General features: G+C 38.6%; 1 protein-coding gene across 1 annotated transcript in view; it reads right to left on the reverse strand.

Annotated features, from left to right (window-relative positions):
* The window catches only part of ACVR2A (activin A receptor type 2A), an 83,163-nt gene extending 61,286 nt beyond the window's left edge, over positions 1–21,877 (reverse strand). Inside the window, exon 1 of the mRNA XM_082658129.1 lies at positions 21,236–21,877. Within this exon, the coding sequence (XP_082514255.1) occupies positions 21,236–21,290 (55 nt within the window). The 5' untranslated portion in view covers positions 21,291–21,877. The remainder of the gene's footprint in view (positions 1–21,235) is intronic.
* Positions 21,878–23,133: the final 1,256 nt, after the last annotated feature.

The following is a 23,133-nucleotide window of genomic DNA, read 5'->3' on the forward strand; positions in this document are numbered from 1 at the left end:
ATTTTGCTGGTATTGACATTGGCTCCACTGGACAATTCTCACTCTCTGCCCTGAGGCTTTATGTCCTTAGACCTTGAGGTTTCTATACTGGCTGTCTTACCACCAGGAAGTACATCCACCAGACTTGATAAGACAACATAAAACAGTCTTCCCACTTTGTTCACCTGATAAAGTTCTAATCATCCTTCGATCACCTCAAGCATCACTGAGGGAAAACATTACCTGACTCCCTCCAAACTGAATCAGGCTATTTTTTGTTTGTTTGTTTGTTTTTTGTTTTTGCGGTGTGCGGGCCTCTCACTGTTGTGGCCTCTCCCGTTGCGGAGCACAGGCTCTGGATGCGCAGGCTCGGCGGCCATGGCTCACGGGCCCAGCCGCTCCGTGGCACGTGGGATCTTCCCGGACCGGGGCACGAACCCATGTCCCCTGCATCGGCAGGCGGACTCTCAACCACTGCGCCACCAGGGAAACCCCAGACTATCTTTTTCTACAGTCCCAGGCACTCTAATATTGACATAATGTGCTGCATAATTTTTAGTTTACTAATCATTCTCCTCCAACTAAGCTGTGTGTCCTCTAGAGTAAAGACTGTGTCTTATTCATCTCTATATTCCCAGTTCTGACATATGCTTATTGTTTACTGGATGGCTAATAAATAAGTCTGGAGCTCAAGAGGGAGATCAAAGTTAGAGATATAACTATGGATACCTATATTTAGAAGAGAAATGGGATTACTTCAGCAGGGAAGGTTATATGGACTAAGAATTCCATAGGGTTGAACTCTGAGAAATGCAAAACTAAAAGGATGGGCAGATTGAAAAACTGGCGTGGTGAGGAGCTGTAGTCAGAAACACTGAGAGAGTTAAAGGGACAAAAGAATTTCAACAAGGAACAGGTAGACAATAGCATCAAAGTTACAGGAAAGTCAAGTAGTAACCGAATATAGATAACAAGAATCCTTTAGATTAGGCAATTAGAAAATCATTAATCTTTGAGGGAATTATTTCACATACTTTAGGATAACAAAGAAAACAGAAGGTAGGAAAGAAACTTTTCAAGACAGTGAGAAGAAAAAGACAGACTCTTTCACATTAACGTATTCAATAAATATTTATTGAGCACTGGACACTAGGGATGCAGTGATAAACATGAGGGCCATAATCCCCATCCAAATGGTGCTTTTATTTTAGCAGCAATAAATTCAGAAAAAACAAAGCCCAGAAGGACTCAAGAAGACTAGACCAAGTAGAATCTGAAAGGCATCCCTCACCTAGTGAAGTCCTAAAAGATAACCAAAGTGCCCCCCCCCGCAAAAAAGAGAAAGAAATGTCTGTTAGTGCCTAACACCATTAATTTTAATAATTAACATATGAAATGTTTTTATATTACATTTTCAGTTTCAGAATGTGTATTATGTTTAGAGTATAAGGTTTATCACTCCAAAGTGACTAGTTTCTTAGACAATCAAAGACTTCATATTCCTTTTGTAACCTCCATAGTAATTGGCATAATAATTAGCACACAGTAGGTACCCCTTAAATGACAGATGATTTCAGTTATAGCTACATGGATTCAGGATACAACAATACTAAAGTTTTTCTATAAATTCAGTCACTTAAATTCAAATCAAATCCCTATGGATTTATTGGTTTCTACTACTCATTTGCCACCTTTTATTCATTATTCCTAGCCTAAGAAACACAGAAATAAGGGACTTCCTTTTCTTTCTATTCTCTTCATCATCTTTCAGTTTCCTGCAAGCTGATTTATAATTTAAAAGTTAAAGTAACAGAAAACTGAAGTCCTTGGATTTGGAAAAACAATGTGTGTGTTAAATCTTTTTACCAATCTTTTTTTTTTAATTAATTAATTTATTTAAATTTTTGGCTGCGTTAGGTCTTCATTGTGCGGGCTTTCTCTAGTTGCGGCGAGCGGGGGCTACTCTTCATTGCGGTGTGCGGGCTTCTCATTGCGGTGTGTGGGCTTCTTACTGCAGTGGCTTCTCTTGTTGCGGAGCACGGGCTCTAGGCACGTGGGCTTCAGTAGCTGCAGCACACAGGCTCAGCAGTTGTGGCGCACGGGCTCTAGAGCGCAGGCTCAGTAGTTGTGGCACACAGGCTCAGCTGCTCCACGGCGTGTGGGATCTTCCCAGACCAGGGCTCGAACCCGGGTCCTCAGCATTGGCAGGCGGATTCTTAACCACTGTACCACCAGGGAAGTCCCTACCAATCTGTCTTAATATGAATGCAGGCAAGGGAATCACAAATCCAAATGCCAGAACCACTCATTCTTGTCTATCTAACATGTTCTTCCTCACCCACCAATCATAGGTAACAGGCACCAAGTAAGCAATTAACAACCACTATCATTAAATTCTTTTCCAAATATGAGTCAAAAAGAACATTGGATGTGTCTGGTTCTACATGAGCAAATTTCAATTAATTCAACCTCTCTGAATCAACGATAATCATTTTTAAAAGATGCATTTACTTTGATCATTTGATTCACTAATTACTCAAGTGGTGATCAGAGCAAATGAATTCTGACCTAGTTCTGATTCTGGCTCACTGTATAACCAAAAGGAACAACTTCTGTTTCTCAGTCTTTAAACAGCTGTGGACAAACAATTACTTTCATTTAAGAGGTGGAGAAAGTTCTGCTATATCAGCTACAGTACCCATGATATATTATCAACAATTCAATTTGATAACTCAGCATTTTTTACTACATCATAGGATTTGAGGAGTACCACAAATAGCAGCTGCTGTCAGAGTGGGAACGGGGGAGGGAAGCCTGGCAGAACAGGTTCAAAGAAAGTCGCATTGCACTGGAATTGGTAACTCCTGTTTTAATACACATTTTAGAATATGTGATTCAACAGAATAATAGATTTAATCCCTGCAGATCTAGGCTACATACACTGGCTCTGGTACTTATTTAGTTAGGTATCCTTAGGCAAGTCGCTGAATCTCAGTTTCTTCACCTATAAAATGGGGATAATACTTATCTTGTAGGGTGAGTCACACACATTATCACTAAAACTTAAAAGCACTTAGCCCAGAGCATGCAATAAGCAGTGACTATTAATAATGGCTGTTTTAACAAATGGTAATAATTAATAACATCATTGTTTTACATAATGACTGAGCTGTGATATAACTTGCCAGTTCCAATTTTGACCAAAGAAATGTAATAATGTAAAATTGTGGCACATGTGTAATGGGCCTTAACCTAATAATGGCCCATTAGGAAAACAATTTTAACCATTCTTCATCAAGAGCAAAAAGTGATTAACAAAAGCACTTCTGAAGCAATCAAAGGCAGGATTTACCTACAAATTTCCTTCAGCAATAATTAACATATGTGGATTTATGATTGCCATCAAGCTATCCAAGCAAGAGCAAAACAACCTCTGCCCTGGAATTAGAGCTCATTTTAGTGCTTCCTACTGCTGTATTGCTACTTCTGGCTCCCGCCTTGCCCAGCGCCAAGCATGAATTTCTTAAAATGTGGTATAAGGATTATCTGCAAAGCAACTACCTCTAGTATAAATGGCTGCAAACACTTCCTCCCCTAGGGTGGGAGACAGCAGAGGATAATGAGGCAAAAGTTGGTCTTTACTTTTATAAAAGAACAAAGAACTTAAAAATTAGGGTTTAAGTTCTAGCTCCACTGGTTAGTGACTTCAGACTAATTCTATTATCTTAGAGTCTGAGCTAAAAAAACAAACAAACAAACAAACAAAACAACATGAAACCTATCTCAAATAGGGTCACACAGGATCAAATAGGAACATACATGAAATCACTTAGAAAACTATAAAGCATTAATAAAAAGAAGTTACCCTCCCAGAAGTGATGATATTCAAATATTGAGAAAATAAAACTACATACACTTTTGGAAGTTACAGTTATTCCCCTAACATACCCACTCCCTTGTCTTTTTTTTTTTTTACATCTTTATTGGGGTATAACTGCTTTACAATGGTGTGTTAGTTTCTGCTTTACAACAAAGTGAATCAGTTATACATATACACATATCCCCATATCTCCTCCCTCTTGCATCTCCCTCCCTCCCACCCCTCTAGGTGGTCGCTAACTGAGCTGATCTCCCTGTGCTATGCAGTTGCTTCCCACTCGCTATCTATTTTACATTTGGTAGTGTATATATGTCCATGCCACTCTCTCACTTTCTCCCAGCTTACCCTTCCCCCTCCCCATGTCCTCAAGTCCATTCTCTAGTAGGTCTTTGGCTTTATTCCCGTCTTGCCCCTAGGTTCTTATCACCATTTTTTTGTTTGTTTTTTAGATTCCATATATATGTGTTAGCATACGGTCTTTGTTTTTCTCTTTCTGACTTACTTCACTCTGTATGACAGACTCTAGGTCCATCCACCTCACTACAAATAACCCAGTTTCGCTCCCTTTTGTCTTTATCTCACTTTGGAAAAAAGATTTTGAGGTACTCTCATTTTTGAATATATTGATACTACTGAATGATGCACTACTCCACTCTATAGTTTTCTGAAAAGATCTCCCCATATTTCTATATAAAACAATACCACCAAATTACATAACTGGAAATGTTAGTGCAGTCGTCCTTGGGTATCCAAGGGAGATTGATTCCAGGACACCTTCCCCACCCCTCCCAGGGATACCAAAACCAGAGGATGTTCAAATCCCTTCTATAAAATGATGCAGTATTTGCATATAACCTGTACATTCTCATGCATACTTTAAATCATCTCTAGACTACTCATAATACCTCATGCAATGTAAATGCTATGAAAATAGTTGCCAATGTGCAGCAAATGTGGCACTTTCTGGAATTTTTTCCCCAAATATTTCTGATCCCCAATTGGTTGAATCCATGGATGGGGAACCCAGGGAGAGCCAACTGTATTCTTCCCTGGATACCAGCTGCTGTTTTAGAATTAAACCAGAGTCCAATAAATATATAAATAAATGTAAATGTTGTAAATAAAACAAACAGTACTGTATCCTAAACAAAACAGCATGGCCATCTGCCAAAGATCAGTTTCTCACTAAATATACATTAGCAACTATTTTTTTAAAGCCTTTTTTTTTTTAAGAGCAGTTTTAGGTTCACAATAAAATTTAAAGGAAGATGCAGAAATTTCCCATATACCCCCCTGACCCCACACATGCATAGCCTCCCTCATTATCAACATCACTCACCAGAGTGTTACATTTGTTACCGAAGACCAACCTACACTGATACATCAGAATTACCCAAATTCCATGGTTTACCTTAGGGTTCACTTTTGGTGATGTACATTCTATGGGTTCAGACAAATGTATAATGACATATACCCATCACTATAAAATCACACAGAGTATTTTTACTGCCCTAAAAATACTGTTCTCTGTCTATTCATCCCTTTTCTCCCACCCGATCCCTGGCAACCACTGATCATTTTACTGTCTCCATAATTTTTCCTTTTCCAGATGTCATATAGTTGTAATCATATAGTATGTAGCCTTTTCAGACTGGCTCTTAGTAATATGCATTTAAGGTTCCTCCATGTTTTCTCATGACTTGACAGCTCATTTCTTTTTAGTGCTGAAAAAATATATAATTGTCTGGAGGTACCACAGTTTATTTATCGATTAACCTACTGAAGGACATTTTGGTTCTTCCAAGTTTTGGCAATTAGGAATAAAGCTGCTATAAACATCTGTGTATAGGTTTCTGTGTGAAAATGTTTTCAATTCCTTTGAGTAAATACGAAAAAGCATGATTGCTGGATCATATGGTAAGAGGATTTTTAGTTTTGTAAGAAACCACCAAACTGTCTTCCAAAGTAGCTATACCATTTTGCATTCCCACCAGAAATGAATGAGAGTTCCTGTTGTTCCACATCCTTGCTAGCAGTTGGTGGTGTCAGTGTTCCAGATTTTGGCCATTCTAATAGGTGTGTAGTGGTACCTAGTTGTTTTAACTTGCATTTCCCTGATGCCATATGATGTAGAGCATCTTTTCATATGCTTATTTACCATCTGCATATCTTCTTTGGTGAGGTATCTGAGGTATCTTTGGCCCATTTTTTAATCGGGTTGTTCATTTTCTTCTTGTTGAGTCTTAAGAGTTCTTTGTTTATTTTGGATAACAATCCTTTATCAAATATTGCAAATATTTTCTCCCAGTCTGTGTTTTATCTTTCAAGTAATATTTTTATTGAGTTATTCAGAATGCCTACTACATGCCAGATATCATTCAATGCACTTTAGATATGTTAACTCACTTACACTTTATAACAACTGTATAAAGTAAGTACCATTATTATTTCCATTTTCCAGATGAGAGAGGTTAAATAACTTGCCCTAGGTCACAGAGACAGAAAATAATGGAGCCAAGATATATCACCAGCCACTCTGGCTCCAATGCTCTTAACCTACATCAAATACTAACTTAGCGCTATAATGAATGAGCCTAAAAGAACTCCAGGTCAGCTGGAAGACAGACACATTCGCGAGCAATTATAATACAGAACATGGTAAGCAGTACCATAGGGGTAAGAGATTGGGCTAAAAGATATTAAGTCCAAGTCTTCAGATATTACTAGTTGAAACGTTTTCTATATGAATTAGTGATTCCCATTGCAAAATCAAGAATCTCAACTCAGCTTGATAAAGATAAACACATTTTACAAGTATCTGTCATCTTTCCATTCAATTAACCAGGTATCTGCTATCATTTCATTACTTTTCTAGTTAAGAACAACAGCCTTCCTATCAGTCTACTTCTTCCCAAGACAGTTCCAAATCAAGTTAGAAATCAGAATCAGCATCAATTTGTTTTCACCATACTTGCTAACTTAATACATAAGAGAAAGAGATGTCTTAAACATTGATTCTGATTTTTAAGTACCTAAAATGGGTAACTAAGTCTAGACTAACCAAGTATTGCTTAAGAGAGGCTTTCCTTTAATAACTAAAAAAGAACTATTTTCAGTTAGCATATCAAAGCTACAAGTCTCCAAAGCCAAGACTTCGGCTTATATCACAATTAATAGCAGGCCCTTTTCTACCTACACTCACTTATACACTGCCACTTGGGAACAGCCAATTCATCTGGGTGGCCAGGTGGCCCAGCTACTTGGGTTTCCCTCCTCATTCTCCTTTCAGCTAAAGACAAGATTATATTACTCTCCCTCACTAAACCTCATCCTCAAACCCTTCCTTGCTGTTTCTAGTATGAATTAACAGTCCATGTTGGTGGTGAGGTATGAAGGAGCAGGGATAGTAGTACAGAAGAGAAATAAGAAAAATTAAAGGTAAAATGACAGAGCCCCTTCTTTTCTAATACATCATGTCATTCTTCATATAGAGTTCCTAACCATTTTCTTCCAGTGGCCCTGTCCTAATACTTAAGCCAATGTCTCAAGAAATCTGGTGAGCTGCCACCAACTGGGATGTTTTTCATCCTCTGAAACACAACGGAAGTCATACATGGCTTCTTTCCCTACAGGGGAAATAACATGGTATAAAGTATCAAGCACGTATTCTGTTTTTTTTTTTTTTTTTTTTTTTTTTTTGCGGTACGCAGCCCTCTCACTGTTGTGGCCTCTCCCGTTGCGGAGGACAGGCTCCGGACGCGCAGGCTCAGTGGCCATGGCTCACGGGCCCAGCCGCTCTGCGGCATGTGGGATCCCCCCGGACCGGGGCACGAACCCGTGTCCCCTGCATTGGCAGGCAGACTCTCAACCACTGCGCCACCAGGGAAGCCCAAGCACATATTCTTAAATAAGGTAAGAATCTGTTTGAATCTCAATTATGATGCTTATTAGCTGTATGACCCTGTTTTCTCACCTGTAAAACAGGTTAACTACCTCATAAGGTAACTCTTTACCAGAAACACACTGTCCCAAGTGGTCAAGAGGCTTCCTTTATATTTTTCATTTGGCTCTCATATGCAGTAAGAGGGGAAAAAAGATCTCAGGATCTCAAGACCTCAAACCCTTAGAACCACAGGCTTTCAAACATTCTGACTACAAATCACAGTAAGAAATACATTTTTCACTGTGACCCAGTACATGTATACATACAATCACACACATAACTGAGGTTTCACAAAACAGTACTACCCCTACTGTGTGTGATTCATCCTGATATCTTCTATTTTCTTTCATTCTTCTCTCCCCACCACCTTTCTCCTCCCTAATCACATACACAAAGCGATTTTTAGTCCTGTCACCATACCACCCTATTGAAGCCCCAGGGAGCAGGGTACCTGAAATGAGAGAGCAGGGAAGAAGGAAATTCTGAGAGTGCTGGGGAGAGTCTGTTTCTTCTGGTCTCAGAAGGAATACTAAATCCATTTTCCCTCAGACACAGTGTTATTCCTAGGGATAAAGCTGTATTGCTGGAATACAGAACACAAGGTAAAACAGGCTTGTAGATTGGTCTGGGAACGTAACCAACACAGATGACGATCATCCTATAAGAAAATGCTTCCCAGGTTCCAAACAAAGTTTTTGGAAAATAATATATTTATTTCTAAGTTGGGGGAGGGTGCTACTTATACAATGCATATGCCAGGGGTTGGTAAACTATTGCCCATGGGTCAAATCCAGTTTGCAGCTGTACAGATGCTGAACAATGGTTTTTACATTTTCAAATGGTTGAAAAAAAGAATATACTATTTTGTGACACATGAAAATTATATGAAATTCAAATTCCAGTATCTATAAATAAAGTTTTATTGGAACGCAGTCACACTGACTCATTTACGTATTGTCTATGACTGCTTTTGTGTTACAACTGGCAGAGCTGAGTAGCTCCAAAAGAGACTGACTAAAATATTTACTATCTGGCCCTTTACAAAAAAGTCTGTGGACTCTATCCTAAGCACTTGAAAGCATTCAATATTCATTCACAAATATTTGTTGAGCACCTATTACGTGTCAAACACTGGGGAAACTACAGTGCATAAGTCAGATATGGTCCCCCTCATAAGTATTAATGGAAGGCAAGTGGGGAAAAAAGTTTGGAGGAATAAGAAACAGTTGATTTGTTTGCAGGAGCTATGGGTCACTGTAAGGAATAGACATTCTTCTAAGATTTTATATTCAGTTGTTCACAGAATTAATTCCTTTATTCACAGGGTAAAGATAAATGTCTACTGATGAAGAATCACAAATTCTGAATTAAAAGTGTTATTACAGTTCACTTGAACCTCTCCTATTGCTCTCCTTGAAAAAAATCATTTATTACAAATATTTTGAATAACATTATGAAGTTTTAAAAGCTTCATATATATGTATGTGTGTGTATACATATACACACACATATATGAGTGTGCTTATGTCTGTGCATGCAGTCTTTGATCCTCACTGTAATCTTGTGAGGCAGTATTATAAACTCCATTTTACAGATGAATAAACTAAGGTTATAGAATTTTCTCAAGTTCACATGGTATATCACACCATGGTAAAGAAAGGCCCAACACAAAAATTTTCTCCCTACAGAATGTTTGTTGTTTCTACTATACCTGCCCCCAAACTGCATAATTAACTACTTTCACTGAATTTGAAATGAAGGACCTACTGCTGTTTGTTTGTTTTTGAGAAAACCATTCTTTGCAAGCAACAGCTACGCTTGTACCAACAAGATTAGCTTCTATTTCTGTAACTAGTCCTTGCTGGGTAACCACATGTTCCAAAGGTAGAAAATTCTATAATCTTGTAACAGACTAGGCTCATCTACTCTTATGCTCTCTTAGTGAACCGATTTCTTTCCGTATCATGGAAATAAGACTAGATATTAATTATAAAACTCCTGCTTAATCAGGGTTGCTAAATATATGTTGCTAGACTAAGAATTACAAATCTTGATGTAGGGCTATTCTTGGGCTACAGCGGTGAAAGATCTGTAGATAAAAGACCAAAACTACCCTTCACTGATTCAAAAAGAAAAAAATATGTAACAATATTCTTCTCTGACCCTAAGCTTTTAATTTTATTTCATTCTTCAGTTTGAGTAGTTTATTCTTCATAAAAATGATTCTGACAGAGATAGTTAATTTAGAAAACAGTACCTGATAGTTTGTTAGGTCCTCTCAGCAGTTAAACCCTACTAATTTAATTGCTTCTATTATTTCTAGCCCTCTCAGCTAACAGGCAATCTCTATTTACATTTTAACAAACAACTAAATTAGCAATTAATTTCCTAATTCAACACCCAAACTGGTATTATGTATCTCTAAAGAACTAAAGAACAGAATATTTTAAAAGGTTACCTGGAAAGATTTACTATGCAATATTTATAGAGAATAAAAGGATGGTCATTTAGAAAGGGATTTTATTCTTCTTCTGAATGCCTACTAATCAAATTGCTTTACTATCACCATGCTCATCTTGAATAATTAATATCTTGCAACTGCCCTTACTCATTTTTTATCATTTCCTTTTAGCTTTGACTTCTCATTTCTCCCCAAACCATTTTAAAATGTACTTACAGAAGTTAATTTCAACTCTTAGCTTAAAAAAAAAAAAATTAGCAAATTCTACTCACTAATCTTGTATGTATGAAACTCCACAACCAAGTAGCACAAAGCCTAGCAACCAGTTCTTCTTCTAGAACTACTTTAAGGTCATAATAAATAAAATGGCCTGTAATATTTACAGGGTGAAGCTACACTTCTTTACAGAAGAAGATGGCTAACCAAAGACGGGCAGTTAGGTTTACCTACTTCCAAAATGAAAGAAACTAAATGAAACCAAGTGAAAAGAGGCAGCCACTATTATATTGCTAAATTCAGTAAAGTTTAACAGTCTCTTCTGGCTTTATCTCTGTGTAATAATGCAGTTTTTCCCTAGTCAAAGATGATGCTGCTGAACTTCTGCCAATATAGTTGATTTCCCTGTGCCAAGCACCACCTCCCCCTCCCACTAACAGTAGAGGCTTGAAATCTTTCAGATAAAAATATTCAAGCTAACTACTTAACAGAGGCGATAGCCCTGAGTAAAAATAATAGCCTTCAGTATTAACTATTTATCCTTTCAGCCTTTATTGTAAGACCTTGATAACCCGTAAAGATATCAAATTCCTAAGAATTAAGATACAAAATATGCTGAGTTTTCTGCTTCTAAATCTTCAGCCATATCAACAATACCGTATATTACATGTTAAAACAATAAAGAGGTAAAATTATTTTTTTAAAAATAGGCATTTGAAAAGAAGTAAAGCCAAAGTTTCAAAGAGAAATAGGAATGGTTAGTAAGAATATAAATTAGCAGGTGCATGGAATCTAAAGATAGGCATTTGCCACAAAAATTCAATAACCTCTGGTCTGTGTTTTCTCTCTGAGTTTTTTTTTTTTTTTTGAGACGCTGTATTCAGTTCTCACATGCACAATAAGCTATCCATTTTTCTTAAGTAATAATAAGTACGGGAAAAAATGGGGTAACTAGTAAAATAAGACTGGTAAGTGTAGGCAAGTTCTAGAATACAAAGCTAGAAAGGATCTTAGAGAGTCTCTCTAGCTTAGGAAGACATAACAGTCTCCTAACTAGTCTCACCTCCTCACTCCTACACACCTCCAATATATTTTCCGGAGAGCTGCCAGTGATCTTAACACATAACCCAGGTCAAGCTCCTCCTTAAAGCTCTTTGCTTTCCATTGCCCTTTGGATTTTATTCTCTTTCCCAGCTTAGATCAAAAGCCCTGCAGGATCTTGTCCCTATCTATCTCTCCAGTCCCATCCTTGCACTCATTTCTTCAGGCAGCCAGCCAAATATTTACTGAGCTTCTACTCTGTGCCAGAAACTGTGCCATGACCTGGGGGTACTGTGATGAATAAGTGAGAAATTCTCTCTCACAGAATTTACGCTCTAGTAGTGGAAAGAACAGATGATAAATAGGTAGATAAATAAACTGAATAATTAGAGACTGTGATAGGTGATGTGAGGCAAATAAAGAGTTACCCTCTCAGAACCCTGTCAGAGCACATATGACAATTTGTAATTATTTTATTCATTTGACTACTTACTTTATGACTGTAAGCTCTGTGAGGGCATTATCATGTCTGTCTTGTTCACTGCTACATCCCAACCACCTAGCAGTACCCCTAGCATGTAGTTCAATATTTATTTGTTAAATAAATGAATACTTATTTCATCCTCTTTAAGTTAGTGATGAGTAAAGTCTTCATGGTTACCAAGGTCAAAGAAGAGTCAGTAGGAAAGCAGGAATTTAAATGAGAGACTCTTAAGTTTTAATCCAAAATATTGTACCACATTCAAAATATTGACCTCAAAACTCCACTGATCATGTTTACGAAGCTTGTGGCTGGTAGCTGGTACTGGTACCCCCAAACTGACTTGAGAATCTTTCAAGATTTTACATGAAAAGTTTTAAAACACTTAAGGTTTAGGTGAAATTTCTTATGAGAAATACTTTAAATTCCAACAAATACATAAAGATGAAGGTTTAATGCCAATGTTTCCTTTTCACGCATGCTAGAACAATGAGACCTTAAAGAACTCTTTGTAAAAGAACTATGATAGCTGAATGTTCTAGATGTTTCCTGGCACCTACTTGGCAGCGTTATTGATATTTTCTTTGGCTGAATCATTTAGTCAGAATATTATTTCATATTAACTTATAAGTAATTTACGAGCAAATTTTTAAAGCCTCCCAACAACTGAATCTGTATTTTTAAATGTTTTACATATTACGTTTTTAAAGATAGGTTAAAAACTGACATGTATGTAAGATCTACTATGAACCAGCTACTGTGTTATGTGGCATATTATTTCATTTACTACATCTTGGTTTACAAATTTAAAAAATTAATCTCAGCATTTTAGAAATTTGCCAACATCTGATAACTTGCCCATGCCTCTTCCTCTTGAAATAATGCCTTGGAACAAGCTTGATTTACAATATATCATAAAGATGTGAAGACCAACAGATTTTTCCCAGTAGAGGTCTCATTTCTATAAAATATAGTTAGTAATCATAAGTAGGAAAAAAATCCTTTCTCAAAAGCTTTAGATAAGATAGGCTTATTACTATGATATGTAAAGACGATTCATTTTAAAAAGGCAAGCCCCCCCTACATGAGTCCTCCTAATAATTATCTCATTGCTTTACATTTATTTTTCTTCAGCAACATTAGAGAATATAATGATTTCCAATATGATTACAGCTACTGATAGTCAGCCAAAGAAAAAAATACTTTTATCTAGTCCAAAAGAATGGTATTGAAAAGGTTTAGGATTCAGGTCTGAATCACATATACCAACTTCAGAAAAGTTTCTAAAACTACTTTTATAAAACAGTATAATTTACTGTGAAGAAAATGCCTCACATAGATTTCAAAGAATATAATCTGAATGACCAGTATGAGCAATCACTGCAATTACTGGAATCTGACCATTATTTAAACACAAACAACACATTGAGCTACTAGAGCTTAGAATTAACTCAACCTCACAATGGAGACATATACACCGTACAGTGTATGTGTGTTAAAGAATATTATATGCTCTCACGTTTTTTATGAACTCTTATTTTCCCAAATCTATGTTTATATTTTCATTCATGCTTATATTCTAAATTCAACTCTGTCTGTAGAATTTCTTTAGTTATGAAAGTGCTTCCTATTTTCTTCTGGCTTGTTATTTCTTTACCAATTTTATTTAGTAGTGCTACCATCCTACCTTAATCTTCAAGCTGTTTTTCTATTTTATAGTCCACATACTATAAGTATTTGGGACATCTATCAGGGTCTCCATCATCCACCCGCTTACCTCCTCTTGGTTTTAATTACTTTTCATCTGGATTTAACCCTCTCAACTGAGATTGTTCTACTTCAAGCAGTTATAAACATTTTTTCATCACAGAAATCTCTTCCTCAGATTTAGTCAAAAATTCCTCCATTTCAACTTGCCTTCCATCCACAGTCAAGTTTACTCACAAATGCTTTCTGTATTCCTCATCCCATTTTGTTCCTAATCCCTCATATTAAGATGAATATACTTAACCTCCTGCCAAGACATTTTTTTTTCCTATTATTGGGAGCTATCTCCTCCAACAAGCCTTTCCTAAATGAAAAAATCTGAACTGTTCAAATTACAATCTAATTTTGTTCTAGCACCTTTGTGTGTCCATAAGTCATCCAGCTAGTCCAAGAGAGATACTAGCTCAGTCAGGGTAGGTCCATGTTCTCCCTTGGGACCAGTTTTCCATATATTCTGCACCTAGGCACAAGTTCTCCTTTGCAGATTAAATAATGAGCATATTTTTCACTGCACATATTTTTTATTGCACATATTTACATAGGCAGCTTCCTTCTCTACTCAGAGGATTGGGTCAAAAGAATAAAGCCAGTATTTTTTAGGAGTTTAGAACCCATTAGTGGGTCACTGAATTAATTAATGGGTCATAATCAAAAATTTGTTAATGAAATAGAATAAAAAAACAAACAAAAGTGTCCTGCACACAATAAGTTCATGAAACTTCTATTTCTGATAAATACACATACACATTTATGTATATGGGAACTGAGTCAAGACAACGAGTATTTCTTATTGTGGGTTATGGTCAAAAAAGTTGAAAGCCACTGAATTTGAAGCACTCTACGATGTCTTCTAAATCTATACAATTCAAATTATATTAAAAGATTTAGTCTAAGGAACCGAGACATGGCATTAAAAAAGGGGGCAGAACTTAAGGATACTCAAAAAACAACCAGCAAAATCACTTTTTCTTAATAAAATGTCACTATTAAACTATATCCTTAGAACTATAGAATCATAAAGCTTTTAGAGTAGGAAAAAAGTTCAGAGATCATCTAATCCAAGTTTATCGCTTTAATATACAAAAGAAACTCAGGCCCAGAAATGAAAAAATGTCACTTCATTTATTCAGTAAGCATTTGCTAAGCACGTATTGTGTACCAGGTTTTAGGAGTGGGTTTGTGGATAAAGAGAAGATGTCTTCAAAGAGCTCAGAGTCTACACTGTATATATGCAAGTAAATATTTACATTAATTACTGAAATCAAGGTCATTTATAAAGAACAGAAATCAACTAACTCAATCTGGGCTGAGTGGCAGAGAACTTTTGTTTTTAAAGAGGTGGTACTTCTCAGTCTTAAACACAAGGAGTTAGCCAGGTAAAGGAGAAAGAAATAACATGTACAAAAGTACCATACTAATATACAATAAAGGAGGACACATTCAGGAAACTGAAGGTTGAGTTTGTATATCTGGCATATAGGACTCATGCTGAGGAGGAGCCACAGCAGAATATCTAGAATTTATCTGACATTTAATCTTCAAACCTCTATGTGAGGTAGGCACTATTAATATCCCCATTTTGTAGATGACAAAACTGAAGCACAAAAGGTGAAGTGATCTGCCTAAGGTTACGTTGTGAAGCGAGGATGTAAAAGCAAGAAAGTCTAACTCCAGAGCCTATACTCTTATCCTCTATACCAAGAGGTTAGAGAAAACAGGCAGGATCTAAATGAAAAAGGACCTTGTATGCCCTTCTAAGACTTCAGATTTTATGTTAAAGGTGACTCACAGTCCATGAAAGGTTTTAAGCAGGAGTGACATATTCAGACTTATTTTTTAATGAGGTCAGTCTGGCAGGTATGTGGTTGGATTGGAAGAGGAATTAGTGGCAGGGAACTTAGCTAGTCATAGCTAGAAAGATACTACAATAATTCAGGTAAGAGAAATGATAGATGAGCTGTACAGCGGCAGTGCTGGCACCAGAACCCAAGTCTACTGACCACCACAACCGCTTAAGAACCTCCCATTTTTCCCCTTAAGTCACCATACTAATAGTTTAAGAAATCCAACCTCAGGAACAACAGCACATTCCCTTTAGGCCCCTTTATTAAACAAAGCATAACCACTAGATGTGTTGCGTATATGAAAGTGACAGAACAGTTGGAGGATGACAGAAAGTCAATTGCTATCTGCAGTTTCCTCACCTTCTTGACTTCTCCTTCTCCTTCCTCTATATACTATTCCTGGAACTTTCATGTTCAATAGTCAATTTGAAATCAATGTTCTGTCTAGACATGACTATTATAACCAACCTAACAATTAAATACACCACAGAGGAAGTCTAATGTGGTCCCAGCTGTGGCAATAAATATACTCTCTGGTCTGGTCAAATTTTGGCTTAAACAGAGGTGATGAATGAATAATAATAAGAGATAGACTTTCTGAAAGCAGCAAGAGTTAAAGAAAAACAGAATATTAAAAACGGATATGAATCAGAGCAATGTAAAGTTCAAGCCATTTGTTTCCAAGAGAGTAACACCAGTCCCAAGTGTGTGTGGTATTCCAGAAACCAACAAATGAAAGAACAGTAGAAAAGACTATCTGGTCAATTCTCAAGCATTCTAAATTCAATCCCTTTAGATTTAAACCAAGGGTGAGCCCTCCTGAGCCACCCTTGAGACTAAGGAACAAGTGGGTTCCACAAACAAGCAGCCTACAGTATAGGGAGGAAAGTACAGAAGGGACAGAGAAGATAAAGAAGAGAGGAAAGTAGAAAGGGAATCACAATGAAAGAGAATGGAAGAAATGATGTTACAGAATATGGAATAAAACTGAGGCGTGCTAGTGACCTCAATATCAAATGTTGCCAACCTTAGCTAACTTACTGAGGGGCACCATGATAGTGGCAACATTAGAGAGCATGAAAAGACACATTTAAATCACAGATTTATGAGACACCAACGATGAGAAATAAGGATAATGACAAAACTAAAAAAGCAACAAAATAGTTTTAGAGTCTAAAGAGACAATTTAAAGATTACTAAAATCTCATTTGGTTTAGTTATGCTTTTACTTCTCATGAAACAATGAGTCTGATGGACACAAAAGGTGAAAATGTCAGTTAGTACCAGAGATATGTCTGGGGAGATGTGTTACAAAGAAAGTATGAGACTTACTTGTATACTTTTCTGTGGGAGCAATTTCAGAATTTTTCCTTTCTATTGGTTAGTGCTACTTATTTTAAGTATTTCACTGTAATTCTTATCCTGGCTGGCTGGGTAACTTCCTTAAAACCAGAGTTCAAAACAAGGTAAACACTTTTTAATTATGGTCAAATTTTAACCCCAAAAAGGACAAGGGTCTGCAATAGATCACAGAATATTACTTAGCGGTATAGCCTAAATGAGTCTAATGGTAACCAAAACCCAGATAATGATTCTCAAAAAAATTATGTAATTAAGAAATTACTTTAAAAGTTTCTTAAAATTAAGGTTTGCTAGGTAAAGGAAATACCCTTAAAAAAAAAAACTCAAGGTGTAAATTCAGTTTTTCCATTCAGGTAAAATATAATAGTGAAAATATTTCTTCCATACGAAACTTACGAAATTTTCAGATACCATATTAATCTCTCTCTCTCCCTCTCCCTCCCTCCTCCTTCTCCTTCCTTCCCTCCCCCCCCCCACCCCCGGTCCACACACACCTGCTGCCAGCACATCACTCACAGTAATTTCAATAAGGATAAAAGGAAATATTCTTAAAGATGATCATTATTGCAAAGAAACTACTGAATCAAAACAAATATAATTAAACTTGATACCTTGACCAATCATTTATCATATCCATGAATATGCAGTCTTCATAAGTACTCCATTATAACAAGTGACTGGAGAAAGTTTATTCAGAAGAGTCAACAAAATATTTTTATTAAAGCATAATAGGATGAAATAATGTGTATACTTATAGCCTATTTTTCTAATCATTCTAATTTTACAAGCTAATGAAAACTCTCAATACAAGGTCAGCTGGAGATCATCAATACCATGTACCTGTAAAATTTAGATGATTAACTGTGTGAGGGGGAGCAGAGACCTTTTACTAACACACTAATGCTTTTTAAAATTAAGAGTTTAGAAGAGGGCTTCTCAACCTGAACACTATTGACATTCTGAGCCAGATAATTCTTTGTTGTGGAAGGCTGTCCTGTGCATTATAGGATGATTAGCCAGCATCCCATCCTCTATCCACTAGATACCAGTAGCACACCCTCCCCTCCTCCCACGCAGTTGTGACAACGGAATACATCTCTAAATGGCCCCTGGGGGAGAGCTGCAGGGCTGGGGAGCAAAAGTCACCCAAGCTTGAGAACTACTGTCTTATCATAAACAGAAAAAAATGAATTGAGGGAGAGGGTGTTGTTTTGTTTTTCTTCTGGTCTTAATGTTCCAAGATATTATATTTGAATTTGATCACGGATTATATTTGAGAGATTCTGCCTTTGAAAACAAAGCATGTAATATCTATCACTTGTTAGTCAAAGTTCAGAAGAGTCCCAGAAGATTCACTGTACTGCCAATGACCCCTCAACCACACATACACACACATCCGTGCACACATACACACACAGTACTGCCTAGCTGAACTGAAGAAAATGCACAAAATTACTGTATTTGCATTTCTTATTTCATCAAATATATGGACCAGACTGTTCCAGTTCCCACAGAAACCAAGAGAATTCTCAACTTATCCAATGCAACTCAAATACAATAGCTGCATCACTCTAGATATGATAAACCTAAGTCCTAGAGCAAATATTAAACTCATCCTCACATTTTAACAAATTTGGAGGATGATACAAACTAACCATAATGCTTTAAAAACAAAACAACTAAGAAGTAGATTGTTGTTTTGAAACAGAACCTGAGGAAGGATAAGAGTAATGAAAAAATTCAAAATCAAAGGGAATGTGAAGGCATTTCAGCATGAGGGAAAAACTCAAAAATGTTTCCCCCAGAATGAGAGGAGTGAATTATACACTTAGCCATATCCCAGAGGAATAGTCTACATAATCAGTCTCCAGTATACATACCATGGGATGGAAAATGAAAAATCAAAGTCCACAAAATACTAAAAAAAACAGTAAACATCCATCCTAAACATCGGAAATAAAACTGCTCTTTACTACTGTTCTTCACCTGATTTTTAAAACAATCAAATACCCATAAACAAAAAAAAATTACAACTTCAGAAATTTTTTAATTCTCATAAAAATAGCCATTTGCATGCTTCCAGCAGGTCAGATTACATATTACATAGAAAAATCAATTCGGAAAAAAAAACATAAAAAATTCTTTTTTAGAGTGCATTTGATGCATAACAAAAGCCCTTCAAAAAAATCAGATACTTTAATAAAAATCTTCATGTATAAATATGGATGAAAGTCTTTTAAGATTTATTTCAATTATCTTCAACAGAATTATATTTTAGTTGAACTAGGATTGTTTATTTTTTTAAAAAAACGATGCAACGATACTTAGTTTAATGTAAGTGCAATATCTATGTGCTCTCCAGCAACAAAATTACTTTATTTCAAAATTTTAGCTATTAACCTCCTGACTCAGTGAAAATAATCCTACAAGAAACTAATGCTCAATTCTTTTTATTCCCAAGCCAAGCAGAGGAAGCTGTAAGATTTGTAGCGACAGCCTTCTTTTCCAGAAGTAATACCTTGAGACTGCTCAAGAATAGCCTCCTTCACCAATTAGTGTGACTCAGGTGGGTCTGGGAGGGAATAATGTCCACAATTCTTTGGTCAGTGGCCATGATGCCCCTCCTCCTCAAGGGCAGAAGATCAGAAAAAGGGATGAGAACAAGAGGAGTTCACCAACCAGAACATATAGGGCCAGAGGAGGAAGAGTACTACAGGAAAAATTAAAACTACATGGTTAAGTTATGTCACAAAAGCAAGAGGTTTAATGTTATCCAGTATTCATTCATTTCAGAGACACCATTGTTTATCTTCCTCCCCAAACCGTGCACAAAAAGAACTGTCAGCCTGCCTTAAGCATGTTCTTTCTTCCATTTAAACAGACATGATTCTGTTGGTTAATCTCTGGCAATGATCGCCATTTCACAACACATTCAGCCCACCCGGAACTGATCAATACCACTACAGACATAAAACTAGACTTTATCCATTTATTAACCACAAGGAAATGTACCATTCAGCAAAATTCTATACATTACAAAAGATTCTATTAAAAAGGGGGGCAGGGAGGATGGGTGGACACGGACACACACACACACAAATACACACACCACAGAGGTACACAAAGAAAAGACTACCACCCTCTAATTTCCCTGTGGCAAACGAGATAAAGACATGGCCACAAACCTGTCAATTCGTTGTCCCCCTATAATTCTATCTCACAACCTAGTAACTGAATATTGAATTTTATGATAAATAGATCCACTGCCACTTTAAAATTGTTTCTTCTATCAAACTAACTCTCCTCTTAGGTACATTTGCACACCTCTGAGCTAGATGCTGTATTCATTTACAGAATTTCAAATACAAAAGACTAGTTTTCCAACCACTGGTTGCAACCACAGAACGTTCTCACAAAATCAAAATTTCAAATATAAATGGGCCAGATTATTCTTCCAACCCTGGAAGACTACAGTGTATTTGGCAGTGTGAACAATTTCAAATGGGCTGTTCTAAACCGAAAACAATGCTTCAATACAACGCGTTTAAAATAAGTATTCCGTAGGTAAGCAAAATCTCTGCCAGAAAAGAGCACATAAATGGTGGTTGAAAGCCAGCACATTACCAACACACAGCGGCATACCTCTTCTGCACTGGGTTATTGCTAATACTCCAACAACAACAACTACAACTATTTTTAACACTGCTGGACACTGAAGTTGAAGAAAACGTGAGGGGAGACCCAGATGAAATTGCTGATATAATGCATTGTTTCTCACGGTCAAAATTAAGTAGCAGCTGACTTTGATCTCTGTTGTGATAGTCACTGAAGCACTAATTAAAAGACGTTAAAACACAAACAACAACAACAACAACAAAACACCCTTATTTTGGAGGATGCCACACTAAAGGACATTTTGGAATACGCCTTTCGGGTCTCAAACCTTTGCATAAATTGTCACTTGTGGTATTTGCGGCTTAATTGCAACCCAACCAGCGCTGTCATCCAGTGTTACGGCCACAAACCATGACTTTCTCACTTCCACAACAACAGAGCAGTCACTCTTACCAACCTAACTCAAAACGAGGAAAATTCATGGAGATTTCCATATCATAATCAGCCCTGGGGGGAGGCCGCCGAGGGGCTCGGGGTGGGAGGAAACCTCCCCAGGCTCCGCTGAAGCTCATCGACCCGACAACAACCGCAGCCGCCAGCAGCGGCAGCGGCAGCAGCCCCGCCGCGCCGCGCTCCATGCACCTACCTGAAGAACAAGAGATAAGAAAGACGGCAAACGCCAACTTTGCAGCAGCTCCCATTTTCCCGAGGCGCCGGGGAAGCCGTAGGAAGTTCTCGCTAGATATCCAGTTCCCTGGGTCTTCCTCGGAAACAAACCTCCTGGTGTAAAATCAACCGTCATAAAACATATTCGGAAGCCCCGACCAAAAAAGCGTTCACGGGGTCAAAAAAAGAGGGAAAAAAATGAAAAATAAAAACAGCGAGCACAACAATTAAAAAAAAAAAATGCACCACGGGGGAAAAACCGCCACACACAAGCACAACACACAAAACCAAACAACGAAAAGCCAACAACAACAAAAGCGGGTTTAAATCACTGTCAAAATCACTGTCAGCTCCGCTCGCCTCTCGGGTCTCTCGGAACAAAACGCCAGGCTGAGGCGACGAAGAGGCGGCGGCTGCGGCGTCCGCTGCCGCCCGGACAGTCCGGGAACCGAGCTGGGTCCGACGTCCGGACCGACCTTCAGCCCGGACACCCAAAGTCCCCCGGACCACTGGCGGTTGAGCTCGCGGCGGTGGCGGCCGAGGCGGCGGCGGCGGCGCGGGGAAGGAGAGGCGAGCGGCGGCGGCAGCGCAGGCGGCGGCCAAGTTCTGGTCCAGGCTCTGGCTCCGGCTCCAGGCTCCGGGCTCGGCCGCGTTTTCGGTTCCCTGGCCTCCGCCGGCCCCGCCCCCTAAACTTCCGGTTCCGGCCCGAAGCTGGAAGCCAGGCACCGCGGAGGAACGCTCCGCAGCGGCGGCGGCTGCGGCGGTGGCAGCGGCGGCCGGGCGCAGCGCGCGTGTCGGGCCGGGAGCGCGAGGAGATTGTCGGGGAAGCAAGGCGGGAGCGGGGGAGGGGTGAGAGAGCGAGGGCGGGGCCGGCAGGAGGGCGAGGAGGCGGGGCGGGCGGAGGCTCGATACCGCGAGGCCTCGTGGTTCGGCCTGCTTGGCCTGCTGGGCGGTGGGGCTCCAGTGGGTGGCAAGTAAATGCTGTTGGGGTCTCGAGTGCCTGGTTTCCTAACCGTACTCTACTGGCCTCTGCGGAGCGCACGCCCGAATGGTCACGGGGAGCCCAAGAGGAACAGGACCCCGGGGCGGGGCGGGTGACTGGTGACTCCTCCTGGGGGGGCGTCTGCGGCGCCCTGTCTTTCCTCTGGGGGGACGCCTCGTCCGCTCTGAAATCCCGGGCGCCGGGAAGCCGGGGGTGGGGAGTCGGTCCTCCGCGCCTGCCGAGCTGCAGGAGCTGGTGTTTGTACCCCCAGTCCTAGCGGTGTGTCCCACCCCTGTGGCTTCTGTTTTAAGCGTTTTGTCTTTCGGCTAAAAGAGAAAAGAAACGGGGAAAAATAACCCGCGGAGGATGGGCTGTCCACCCGTGCAGGATTTCCACAGCAATTATCATGATGTGCAGTATGAATCCATTCCCACCTTCCCTTTTGTACACAAAGCATTGTGTTGAGAATTGTTCTGCATGTAATAGGTTCTCAAATATTTAAAACGCGCTTAAGAGGAAACCTGCAGATTTCGATCGACATATCTGATGATCAGACAAGTGTTTACTTTTTCAAATTTTAGTTCTTTTAGGGCTAATTTTTACCCCTTAATCCAAGTTGATTGCTTAAAAGATGCTGCTAGGCATGGAATGGGATCCAAAATGTAAAAGTAGGATCTCTGCTCACAGTATTTGCTGTACTCGAGTTGACTACAGAATACAAACTGAAGAGAGTATTAAAGGTACTAGCTTTGTTATTTACTACACTTTAGCGAGCTCCGTGAAGATGGGGGTCTTACGTCTTCTTCCCCGTTTTATGCCAGCCCTAAGAGTGTCTAGCCTGATATGATAGGTGCTTAATAAATAACTGTATAAGTGACTAGGGGATAACTGCCTGT

This window comes from Grampus griseus, assembly GCF_964374135.1.
Source record: "Grampus griseus genome assembly, chromosome: 7".
In the NCBI taxonomy this organism is placed as follows: Eukaryota; Metazoa; Chordata; class Mammalia; order Artiodactyla; family Delphinidae; genus Grampus; species Grampus griseus.